Source organism: Rhinolophus ferrumequinum, chromosome 11 (assembly GCF_004115265.2).
Source record: "Rhinolophus ferrumequinum isolate MPI-CBG mRhiFer1 chromosome 11, mRhiFer1_v1.p, whole genome shotgun sequence".
Classification (NCBI taxonomy): domain Eukaryota; kingdom Metazoa; phylum Chordata; class Mammalia; order Chiroptera; family Rhinolophidae; genus Rhinolophus; species Rhinolophus ferrumequinum.
In genome coordinates, this window is record NC_046294.1 from 6646864 (window position 1) to 6658054 (window position 11191).

General features: G+C 58.0%; 2 protein-coding genes across 2 annotated transcripts; one reads left to right on the forward strand and one right to left on the reverse strand.

Annotated features, from left to right (window-relative positions):
• The first annotated feature begins 635 nt into the window (after nt 1-635).
• GPHA2 (glycoprotein hormone subunit alpha 2) lies at nt 636-2034 on the forward strand. The gene is given in 6 exon segments (XM_033121297.1): nt 636-1005; nt 1378-1478; nt 1628-1672; nt 1675-1811; nt 1915-1938; nt 1940-2034. Coding segments are annotated over 5 exon segments (381 nt in total). The 5' UTR covers nt 636-1005; nt 1378-1381; the 3' UTR covers nt 2018-2034.
• Nucleotides 2035-2160: 126 nt separating this feature from the next.
• PPP2R5B (protein phosphatase 2 regulatory subunit B'beta) lies at nt 2161-10806 on the reverse strand. Its single transcript, XM_033121296.1, is given in 17 exon segments — nt 2161-2951; nt 3256-3357; nt 3610-3737; nt 4564-4644; nt 4646-4684; nt 4803-4853; nt 4927-4980; nt 5490-5598; nt 5699-5758; nt 6889-7019; nt 7145-7237; nt 7397-7437; nt 7440-7497; nt 8121-8161; nt 8164-8316; nt 9092-9538; nt 10028-10806. Coding segments are annotated over 16 exon segments (1488 nt in total). The 5' UTR covers nt 9291-9538; nt 10028-10806; the 3' UTR covers nt 2161-2803.
• Between the last annotated feature and the right edge of the window lie 385 nt (nt 10807-11191).

Below are 11191 nucleotides of genomic sequence, written 5' to 3' on the forward strand. Positions count from 1 at the left end.
TGGGGTGCGAGGGGCCGAATCACCACAGGCTTCCTTCCGCTCTCCACCCTGCCTCAGCCCCTGTGGCTACTGCTGACTAGGGGTCTTCTTCCGACTTGCCACATTCTTGTTCTGAGTGTGATTTAGCACCATGCGTGGAGAGCAGATTTGGGTTCCAAGTCAGCCCTGATGTTCACTAACCATGTGACCTTTAGTAACATTCCTTCTCTGAGCCTTAGTTGCCTCACCTGTGAAACCAGAGCCAGAGCTGGACTAAACAATGGGATCTGCTGGGGTCACAGCTTCAGGCTCTTCCAGGAGTCAGGTCTGTGTTGTTCCAGGGACTACGGGGAGCCCCACCCTGTAGCCGACCCCAGGATGAGAAGTCATCCACTTGACAGTGAAAGCGAAGCTGTGAAATGAACTTAGAAACCCCCACACCCCCACAACCGTTCCCTCTGGGCTCTGCTGTCCAGCACATCTCAGGAGACTTGCCACTGGTGTCATTTCCCTTGTCCCTAAGAATCTCCTCCCCGACTCTTTGCTCTGCAGTGGATAAAGGAGACAGGCAGGGCTGGGTTTAGTCATTTTAAGGTTGGGGTGGTGAGGCCTGAACAGGACAGTGTCCTGCCCAAGGCCACACAGCAAAAAGGAGAACCCAGATGACCACACCTCAGCCCAGTCTTGAACCCTCTCTCTCCAACTGCACACAAGCTTGCCCACTCCACCAGCTCCTGGGCTTTTCTCCCCACCTCACTTCCCCCCAGCCCTGGACCTTGGGCAGCTTTTGGATAGAAGGGAAGCAGAAAGCAGCAGAATCCTGCTCTCCAAGGACCACACCTCAGAAGAAGAGCTGCATCTCCCAGGTGAGATCGCTGAGGCCTCCGGCAGGCAGGGCGGCAGGCCTGAAAACCGATCTCCACGAAGGCGTGGCTCCAAATGCTGGCATATAAAAAATCCGGAGAGCCAGCACCATCTGGAGACCAGCGCTCAGAAGCCACTCAGCTCCTGGGCCTCGGAAGTGGTAAGCCCCCTGAGGCAGGAGGAGCCTTGGGAGGGCTGGGGACTGCAGATGGGGTCCTGTAGGCCAAGATGGGGCAGATGGAGGGAGGCAGATGTTTGCTCCAGATGGTAGGAGAAATGCCAGGGGAAGATCACTGCAGTGGGCTGACACAAGTCCCACACAGACTCCACTCACACCCACCCGGAGAGGCATTCCCAGGCAGACAACACACAGCCCAAAGGCAGGTACAGGGAAAAGCCCCACTCACAGGCTTGCCTCACCCCAGTCAGTTGGCCAACCAGCCCTGGCTTGTTCTGGAAGCATGCGGTGCTTAAAGAACTCCCCGTCCCACTACACACCCATCTAGAGACATCTGTGTACCCACTGTTTCAGTGGCCCATGGCGTCCCCCCAAGCCCTGCTCCTTGCCTGTTGGCCCTGGCGGTCACTGAAGGCTGGGGGTCAGCAGGCAGCCATCCCAGGCTGCCACTTGCACCGTGAGTAACCCTGGAGCAGAGAGCCGGGTGGGAGCAGAGAGCTGACGGACTGGCCCACAAGGGCAGCAGCACCCGCAATGCACGAGACTGAGGGAACGAGGGAGCCTTCGCAGAGGCACCAAACCACACTCGCCTGTCTCCTCTTCTAGCCTTCAACGTGACAGTGAGAAGTGACCGCCAAGGCACCTGCCAGGGCTCCATGTGGCACAGGCTTGTGTGGGCCACTGCGAGTCCAGCGCCTTCCCTTCGAGGTACTCTGTGCTGGTGGCCAGTGGCTATCGACACAATGTCACCTCCGTGTCTCAGTGCTGCACCATCACCAGCCTGAAGAAGGTGAGGGGGGCCCAGCCCTGTGGTGGCTCAGTGGGGGTTGGCGGAGACAGGATCTAAGATGGCCGGAAGAAGGGAACTGGAACATTGACCGCCACCCCCACAGGTGAAGGTGCAGCTGCAGTGTGGCGGGGGACCGGAGGGAGGAGCTGGACATCTTCACAGCCAGGGCCTGCCAGTGTGACATGTGTCGCCTGTCCCGCTACTAGCCATCCTTTCCCCACCTCCCTCCACTTGGTCAGGCGGTTGAGAAGAGGGGAGTCTCTGCCTCTGCCTCTGCCTGGCCTCCTAACCCGGTCTTCATCATTTCACTTCCCTCTTTGTCCCTACCCCTTAATAAAGCAAGCAGTCCTTGAGTTTCTGTCTTTATTACGTCTACCCCCAGCCGGGGGAACGGGGAGACCATGGTAACTGTGACCCCCCCGGCCCCAGGACATAGGGAATCTCTTCTGCCTGTGCCCTCACCCCACCCCCCTGCCCAATAAATAAAAAGGGGACAAGGAAGTACAGGGTGAGGGAGGGAAGGAAGGAGTATGCCCCGGGCCCAGGCCAGCTTGTGTGTTGGGGGTGAGCAGGGGAGAATAAATAGACCACGGACCCCATGGCAGGGAGAAGAAGGACCTCGCGCTGGCACGAGGTGGGGCAGGCTAGGAGCTCAGTCCCCTTGCCCTAGGCCAGGAGCAGGGGTTGGGACCTGCCTGGAGTCTGGAGCCCGGCTTTGCGGGGCAGGGGCAGCTCCCCGATGGCAGCTTCCCAGTCCAGCTTGCCCTGGTCAAGTCCTGCCATAAGGGCCTGAGAGTTCTGTTGCCAGGCCCACAGTCTCCTCTCCTCCTCTCCCCACAGTGAAAGCTGCCCATGCTGGGCCAGGCAGGGCGCCCTCCGAGCCCACTCTGGCAGGGCCAGGGCTAGGTATGTGTCTCTCTGGGCCCCTGGGCAGGAGAGGGGAAGGAGGGACTAATAGCTCTGGGTGTAGCTCCTCCCCTTCTGGGGGATCTCTAGCTCTGACCCCCACTGGCAGCCACGTGGGGTGTAAGGCGCTGGAGGGGGGGCTCTTTGGCCCCCTGGGTCCCCTGTAATCGGCGTAGCCGTAGCTCCTCCAGGCCTTGCCACAGCTCCTGACGCTCCCGGGCCTTCTGCTGCTCCCTGGAAAAAGAGGGTGAGGCAGCTCCCCTACCTGGGGCCCTGCCTACCGTCCAGCCTCCCTTGCCACCACGCTGTCTGCAAAGGGACTCTAACGCCTGGAGGAAGCACTTGGGAGAATGACTGGATGCAGTGGGCAGTTGGGCACGAATGGGCCAGCACTTGCCAGGAACATAGGGCGAGGCTTGAACTAGCTGACCAGATGGGATGTGGGGTCGTCCTCAGCTTCCCTGAACCACAAGGAGCTGCTTCCTTCCTGCTTTTCTCCCCTCCCTTCGCCCTCCATGCCCAGCCCCCCAACACTCACTGCTGCTTTTCCAGCTTATAGGAGGCTGTGAGCTCATCAAACAGCTTTCCGTTCATCTCCATGAAGGTCTTGAGCACATTGTAGATCAGAGATACGATGGTTCTTGACAGGTGGAGGCAAGGGGTGAGGAGATGAGAGCAACTTCAGGTAGGCCCACCTCCCTGGTCCAGCGCTGTCTATCCCTGTTCCCCAAACAGCATGCAGCCCCTGAACACCCTCTTCCTGCCCCTTTGCCACCACCCCCAAACCCTTTTCAGACATCTTCCCTAACTCGCTTGCTAGGAGTAACCCCAAGTCTGGACTGGCTGCCCTGGACCCAGCTCCTGTGGGTTAGGTCAAGGCCTGGGCACTCACTGATTCCAGTGCTCCTTGGAGACTTGGTAGAGGGTCCCAAACACAGCAGGCAGCACAGTGTGGCAGTTGTCCTCAATGAGGCTCAGGATATACTCATTGTTCCAGAAATACAGAGCCCGCTCTGCAACCTGGGGCAGTGAGATGGCAGAGTGAGCACCTAGCAGCAGCCTCCCTGTGTGTGCAAGAGCTGGTATCCCCCTACCCAAAATCCAGGGCACCCTCTCCTCCACACACCCATCCCAGGGCTCATCTGAGCCACTGGAGGAAGCAATGTGGCAAGGAGGGAAGCACTGGGTTTGGAGTCCAATGTTTCAGGGTTGAATCCTAGCTGCACGACACACTGGCCACATGACCTAGGGTGAGGCATTTAACCTCTCAGGCCTCCGTTTTCTCATCTGTAAAATGGGGCTATAATAGCTACCTTCTCAGGGCTGTTGTAAGAATCAAATGAGGCATTTAATGAACTGAAGCACCAGAGTCACTGTGAGGAAGAATTGACTGCCACCAGGTGTGGCTCGTAAGAATGGAAGTCTACACCCACATGCAGGAAAACACCAGTGACAGCCAGCCCGGTGAGGGGGGGAGGCCTGGCTGGGCCCTGAAGTGGGGCTAATGAAACTGAAGGTCATAAAAAAAGGAGAGAAGTGATAACAACCCATCAGTTTACCAAATATGTTTACGCTCTGCCACCACCCCCCATCACCACTGGTGAGAGATCACTATTGGCCCACGTCACAGATGAAAAAGCTTAATCGGACTCAGAGTGGTGGAGTGAGTTGCCCAAGGCCGCTCAGCCAGTGGGAGGCAGGGCTTGACCCTAGGTCTCCTGACCCTAAGTCCAGTGTCTGTCCATGATCAGACCCAGGAGGGTTCAGAGGAGAAACTGAGGGCAGAGGGAGCTAGCTGTGTTAGGTAACTGGCCTGATTTCCACCTCACCCAAACCCACCCCATACCTGGAAATGGGGGCTGGACACACAGCGAGCCACCTGCTTAAAGAGAGGCTCCTGGATCTTCACAAACTGGGAGGGCTCAATTGACATCAAGAATCTCTTCCATCTCCCCCAGAAACATCACCTGGGAGGGATAGGGACAAAGGAGGCAGCAGTTCCATCTCCCCTGACACACATCTGACCACCCTCCTGGAGCTAAGCGTCCCCAACCTCCCTCCGGGGGTCATCAAAGCCCTTCGTACCTCCTTCTGGGTGCAGGTTTTTGGCCAGTATTTGAGCAGCCCCCGGATCACCTGTGGGAGATGAGGCAGAAAGGAGTCAGGCCTGTGGGGCTACAGACCTGCCTTTCCCCACAGAGGTACTCACGTGCTCTGTCAAGGTGGCATCCTTTTCCAGGAACTGCACCACGCAGTACGCCAGCTGCGGAGGCGGGGAGAGAGGACTGGGGTCAGGAGGGGACCAGGACAGGACCCCAGACGTTTGCTCACCTACCGCGTGTACTTTCTCATTCACCAGGCATGTACTGACTACCTAGGATGTACCAGGCACCCCACTCCACGTGCAGGGGACACAATGTTGATTTCACAGGGGAAACGTCAGCAAACTAGTTCTTACACATTTTACAGAGGGCTCTATAACTGAAATCTGAATCACAATCTACGCAACTGTAGAAGGAGGAAAGTTGAATCCTAGGGCAAGTCGAGAAGGAAGGGGCTGGGAAGGCTGCAGAGTCAATGCCTGACACCAGCCTTACGGGGTCCTGGGAATTCTCTAAGGTAGATGGGACAGAATTCGTAAAGAAAGGGACGGGAGAGGAGATCCCATGAGTTGGTGACTGAGTGTGGCTGGAGCCAGAGGGTCAGGCCGACTCAGATGGCTGCCCTGAAACTGTCGCTCTCTGCTGTGGCAGGGCCAGGCCTGGGCCTTACCTGGGCATGAAAGACAGACAGTGACTTGACGGAATGCAGAGGAATCAGGACCCGAACCAGGAAGTGCTTGTGCTCAGTCTTCAGGGGCAGCGCAAAGCCATTGATGATGCTGAGAAGGGGGCAGAAGAGAGGAGGAGGGCTCGGATGACTGGGCCTCAGCCCTTCCTCCCGGAATGCTGACGCTCTAGCTCAGGCCCAGGGATAGTCACCTTCCTAAGATCTCTAGCAGCTCAGCCACGCCATTGAAGTGCTCGAGTTCATAGATGAACCTGTAAGACGAAGAGAAGTACGCAGAAGGGGTCAGAGCAGTCGGAGCAGGCCCAGCCCCCCTCAGCCATCCTGCCTGCTCACCTCAACCCTGCACACTAATCCAACTTTCTCCCAACCCAGAGGCCATGTCCCCTCCCAGTACCCTACACCAGGCCCCACTGAGATCCACAAGCACCTCTGAATTGCCCTTCTCAGCCCAGCCACTGGTGCCACTCTGGGTCCCAGCTCCAACCTCTCTTTTGTGAAGCATTCCAACTCATCTCTCCTCAAGACCCTAACCCTCACTCCCTGGTCTCCATCCGGTCAGCAGGCACCTAGCCTGTGTCCTTCAATCTTCATGCCAGTCAACCAAACACATGACAGATAGCATCTACTCTGCGCTATGTACTTCTCAAAATTACCCAGAAGGCACGGCTTGTTAGATCCATTACACAGATAAAGAAATCGAGGCTCAGCGGTTCAATGGAACTTGTCCCAAAGTTAATAAGCGGGGAATCTCCTGGACTCCGAGCTCCTGGAGGAGCTCATCTCACCTATTTTGTAGCTAATAACAATAAGAGCCCTGGCCTCGGTCCAGGTGCTGTACCGAGTGCTTTGGAAGCATCGCCTCATTTTATCTGATCACTGTCCCTGGTAGCTATCAGTCCCATGTTAGAGATGAGGAAACTAGGAGAGGCTTAAATAATTTTCCCAAGAGTACCCACTATTTGAACTAGCTCAAACATAGGCTGTCTAACTCCAGCGCTCGTCTCAACTAGGAGGCTATGTGGGCCCGATGCCCAGCAGGCACTGGTGCTCAAGACACATTTGCAGAATCTTTGGATCCTATGGCTCAGCACAATAGGGGTCAAAAGATTTAACTCCTACGCCTCCCAGACTGACCCAGTCCCTACAAACCACTTCATCTCTCATGGCCTCTATTTCTTCATCTGTGAAATGGGAATAAATACCTTTTCTCTGCTGACTTCACAGGCTTTGAATAATCAATATTGTTAATATGTTGCCAAGAAAGAACTCGGTAAACCAGAGTTCCCAGGGACCCCCAGCTGGGAGCCTGTGCCTCAGTCTTCTCCCCACAGCTCTCCCCGTCCCTCCCCAGGTTTCAGCTGGACAGGCAGCAAACACCTACCGGAGGAAGATGTGGCTGCATTGTTTGCGGATGTAGGCCCGGAGCCCCAGGAACTTGCCATAGACCCGATGCAGGATGGTCTTGAGGTACTCACGCTCCCGGGGGTCCTCGCTATCAAATAGCTCCAGGAGCTATGGGACCAAGGGTCAGGGTCAGGCGAGAGGTCAAGGCCAGGATGCTTCCATCCTATCCCCACACCCGTCAGTGAGTCTATCCCTGCCCCATGGCACCACCCAGCTTGGGCTCCCGACTTCACCATCAGGACAAACTTTTGGTCCACATATCTCTTGGCCACGGAGGGCTGGAAGTCTGGGCTCTCCAAGAAACGCAGGAAAAACTCATATACCAGCTGGGGGAGGGGAGAGACAAAAAGGTGAGTTCAGGAACAGCCTCCCCCACTCCCTCTGCCCTATGGCCCTCATCCATCAATCCAGGACTTAAGGAGACCCCCTCCCCTCTCCTCGGGTCTCTTCTGAAACTCGATCCCTGCCTGCCCTATCCCTCATACCTGCAGGTGTGGCCATGAAGGCTCAAGATTGGGCTCATCTCTTCAGGGTCAAATTCAGGGTTCTCACTGGGTGGCAGGGTCCGGAAGATATTCACTGAAATCTGAGGGACAGAGTCAGGGTTCTTTAAGGAAGAACTCTCGAAGACAGAAGCCAGGGGGCCCCTCATCCAAAGTTCTCCTGGCCTCAGCAGCTGCCCCAGCAAGCAATTCACTCCTTGGCTATCATTGCCTGAACGCATAGCTCCTGGAAGCCCTGGCAGGGGCTGGGACCCAAGAGTGGGCAGACACATCCTGCCCTCTATCGGGTGCAGTCCAGTGGGGAAGACAAGATGGAAAGCAGTAAGGTCTACAGACATTCTAGGCAGCAAAAGGGAGATTTCTAGTTTAGGCATTGAGAGAGGTTTCATGGAAGAGGCAGATCAAGGCGATAAGGGACTTGGGGCAGGGGCCAGGGTGGGGGGAGTGCACACCAGGTCTTGGGAGAGCGTAAGCCAAAGTGCAGGGTGGGACAGGCCCAGGAGGCACTGCGTGACCTGCGCTGGCCAGACGCCAGGCAGCAGTGAGGCTGGAGGGCAGAGGTGGGGAAAGAAGAGTAGGACTTGAGGCCAAACAGAAGAGTGTGGAGCTTATTCTCTGCACAGGAGCCCCTGGGCAGGTCAGTAGGGTCCCCATGCCCTCTAAATCTCCAAGCCCTCCCCCCAGAGGTTGGGTACCAGGTGCTCACCATGCGGATGATGTCTGGGTAGACGGGCTCAATGAGCACCCCCGGGTGCTCCCCACACACTCCACCAGCTCGTTGAGCGCTGCCCGCTTCACCTCCTTCCCTTTCAGGTCAGCCACACAGTCCAAGAAGTCAAACATCACCCCACACTGGGCCAGCTTCCGGCTCAGCAGTTCATGCAGCTCAGAGGCCGGCACATCTGGGAAGGAGGGAGGGGCTTGAGACTGGGCCCCAGATGCCACGGCTCTGGGGAGGGGCAGACACTCCTAATTCCGAGGGCAGCCTCTTCTGCCCCCAGAGCCCATGCTCTGGTGTCATCCCCACTCCTTGCAGAGACCAAAGGACTCCTGTCCCATCCTCCGTTCCTGCAGGGTAAAGGAGCTTCATCTCTTCCTCTTAACCCAGACTCAGAGGGCATGATGGCCTGATTTTAAAGCAAGGTAAGAGATCGTGCATGCCTAGACTTTCCACAGGTGCCCAAAACAGCACTGCTTCCCTCTCCTAGGTGGCACTCTGCTCTAAGAGCCAGAGTGGGGAGGAGGGTTGGAGCTGAGGATCTCTAGGGTGCCCTCTGGCTCAGCCAGTCAGGCTCTGTGGCCCAGATGTAGAGGGGACTACACGGTGGTGATTGCAGGGAGCCATGATAAGCACCTGCTCTAGGACCCTGAAGCAGCTGGGCTGCTTAGTGGCCGCCTGGAACCCAGGCTGTGGCCCCACCCTTGGCCCTGGTCTGCCCCCAGGGTGGCGCCACCTCCAGATGCCCCACCTCCAAGGATGACAGGCCAGTCAGGCCATGCGTCAGCAGAGAGGGCTGGAGGGCTGGAGGGTGGGGGTCAGCTCTGATGGTGGAGTCCCTCCGTTGGAAGGAGCTGTCCAAACTCTCTCTGATCATAACTGCTGCTTCTCACTACCCCCTGCACCCTGTTTGCCATCTCTGGGACTCGGGTACCCTGGCAGCCAACAACTGGGCTCACCTTTGAGCAGGGGCAGTGGCGTGAGCTCCTGCTGGTTGCTCTGATAGCGGAACTGAGAGGAACTATGGGAGCGCCGGGGCCGGGCCCTGCGGAGGGAACGGCGGGAGAAGCCATCCACCTTGTCGGGTGGGGGCACAGGCGACAGCCCCGGGGATGAGGGGCTGGTGGGAGTGCTTGCAGGGGGCAGCTTCGTCTCCATGATGGCCAGGCAGCTGTCAAGGCCTCAGAGACCGGCTTCCCTCTGGGCCGGGAGGATGCTGAGTGAGGCTGAGATGATTAACTTGGGCCCATCCTGGGGGGGGGGGCTCAACCACAGTCCTGGGCCCCCCCCCAGGGCCTTCGGCAACTGCCCAGTCCTGGGGGGCAGGCAATGTAGAAAGGAGGATGGCTCAGAACTCAGGTTCTTCCTGGGGGTCACGAAGAGTCCTTAAGGTTCCCACCCTGGCTCTTTTGAAAATGAAGTCACGGCAGAGAGATCCGCAAGAAAGAGAGAGAGAGAGAGAGAGAGAGAGCGCACCTGTCAGTTCTTCCAGGAAAGACAGCATGTGGGCTGCTGCTGAGTGCCCAAGTCGTCTTTCCCCCCCTACCCTTCCTTGCCTGGACCCTAAATAGAGGTGCAGCCCCCTCCCATAGAAGACATGTCCCTCCCTTCTCCCAGACTGAAAAGCCCCAGCTCCAAAATAACTCCTCTCAGAACGGGGCCTATCCCCCAAGCCAGCCCCTACCTAGAATGGGGACCCCGTACCTCATCCCTGGCCCCTAACAGAATGGGGCCCGTTTCTGTCTCACTAATCCAGGCCACCAGGAACTTCCCAAGAATGGGACCCTATCCAATCCCATGCCATCCTCCTCCTAGAACCAGGAACCCTCCCCTACCTCAACTCCTCCTTCCTTGCCCCCCAAATCTCATCTGCCTCCCGGTGGGGGGACACTCACTTCTTAAAAGCCAGACTTTGGTCCCCGGATCTCAGGGACTGCTGGTGGGGAGGGGGGCGGCTGTTGAAGGCTTCTTCACGGCAGATCCGCTCCGGGCGCTGGCGCTGGGCGGCGTCGCTCTTGGGCTCTCTCTCGGGCTCCGGGGGTGCCGGAGCATACCCCCAGCTCAGCCCCGGATCGGGGCGCGTGCGCCCGGCGGGCTCTGGGCTGACCTGGGCAGCGCGCGGACCTCTCCTCAAGTCGTGGGACCTGACCAGGCGCAGCGCGGCGCCGCGGAGCCCCGGCTCTGTGCGCACCGGCACCCGCCGCCCAGCTGCTCAGGATGACATCAAGTCACCTCCCCCCTCTAGGCCCGCACCTCCCCGCGGGCTGGCGGCGGGGGTAGGGTAGGGGGCTGCGTCAGGAAGTTCCCGGGGGCCGCTGGGAGATGTAGTCCCCGCACGGCTTAAAGGGGGCTGGCTGCCAGACCAAAGCGGTAACCCCTGCGGACACCCGGGACAAGGCTGAAAACAGAGCGGGATGGGGTCCAAATGGTGCTGGGCTCCTCCTAGGTTCTGGAAGGGAGACTGCATAGGGAATGAGGAGTAGGGAGTTTGCACCAGGAAGCTGGGGGTGATGCCAGGACACTCGCAGAAAGAGGCTCAATCCTATGCTAGGCCCAAAGATTTGGCCTACTCCATCTGTGCCCCAGCCATTCCACTCCTATGGGAACCTCAACCTCACCCCAGAATGGCCCGACACCTTAGAATACCTTTGAAACCGGCACTCGGCTGGTTAATGGTCTGCAGCGAGCCCGTGCTGCTGGGAGGGGTGTGGCGCGCCGGAGGCTGCTGGGAAATGTAGTCCATCCTCAGGCCTGCAGTCCCCCTCCCATCCTTTGCTGTCTAAGGTGACATCATGGGTTGGGGTTTAAAGGGCCAGCCTTGAGTGGCAAAGAATCAGAGCAAGAGGTACTCCCTGGCACTGCCACCTATCCCCACTCCAGGCAAGCTGGCCTTCCTGGAAGGACCACCCAGCTGCTCTGGGCCCTAAGATGGGGTCTCTTGTTCAAAATCCTGGGCAGAGTATCCAAGGCACAGGTGGGATTCTAGGAATTGGGCAGTCCTACCAGAAGTTCCGGGCCTGTAATTGCCTGAGCCCCTTCCTAGGACCCAGGACCCCAAC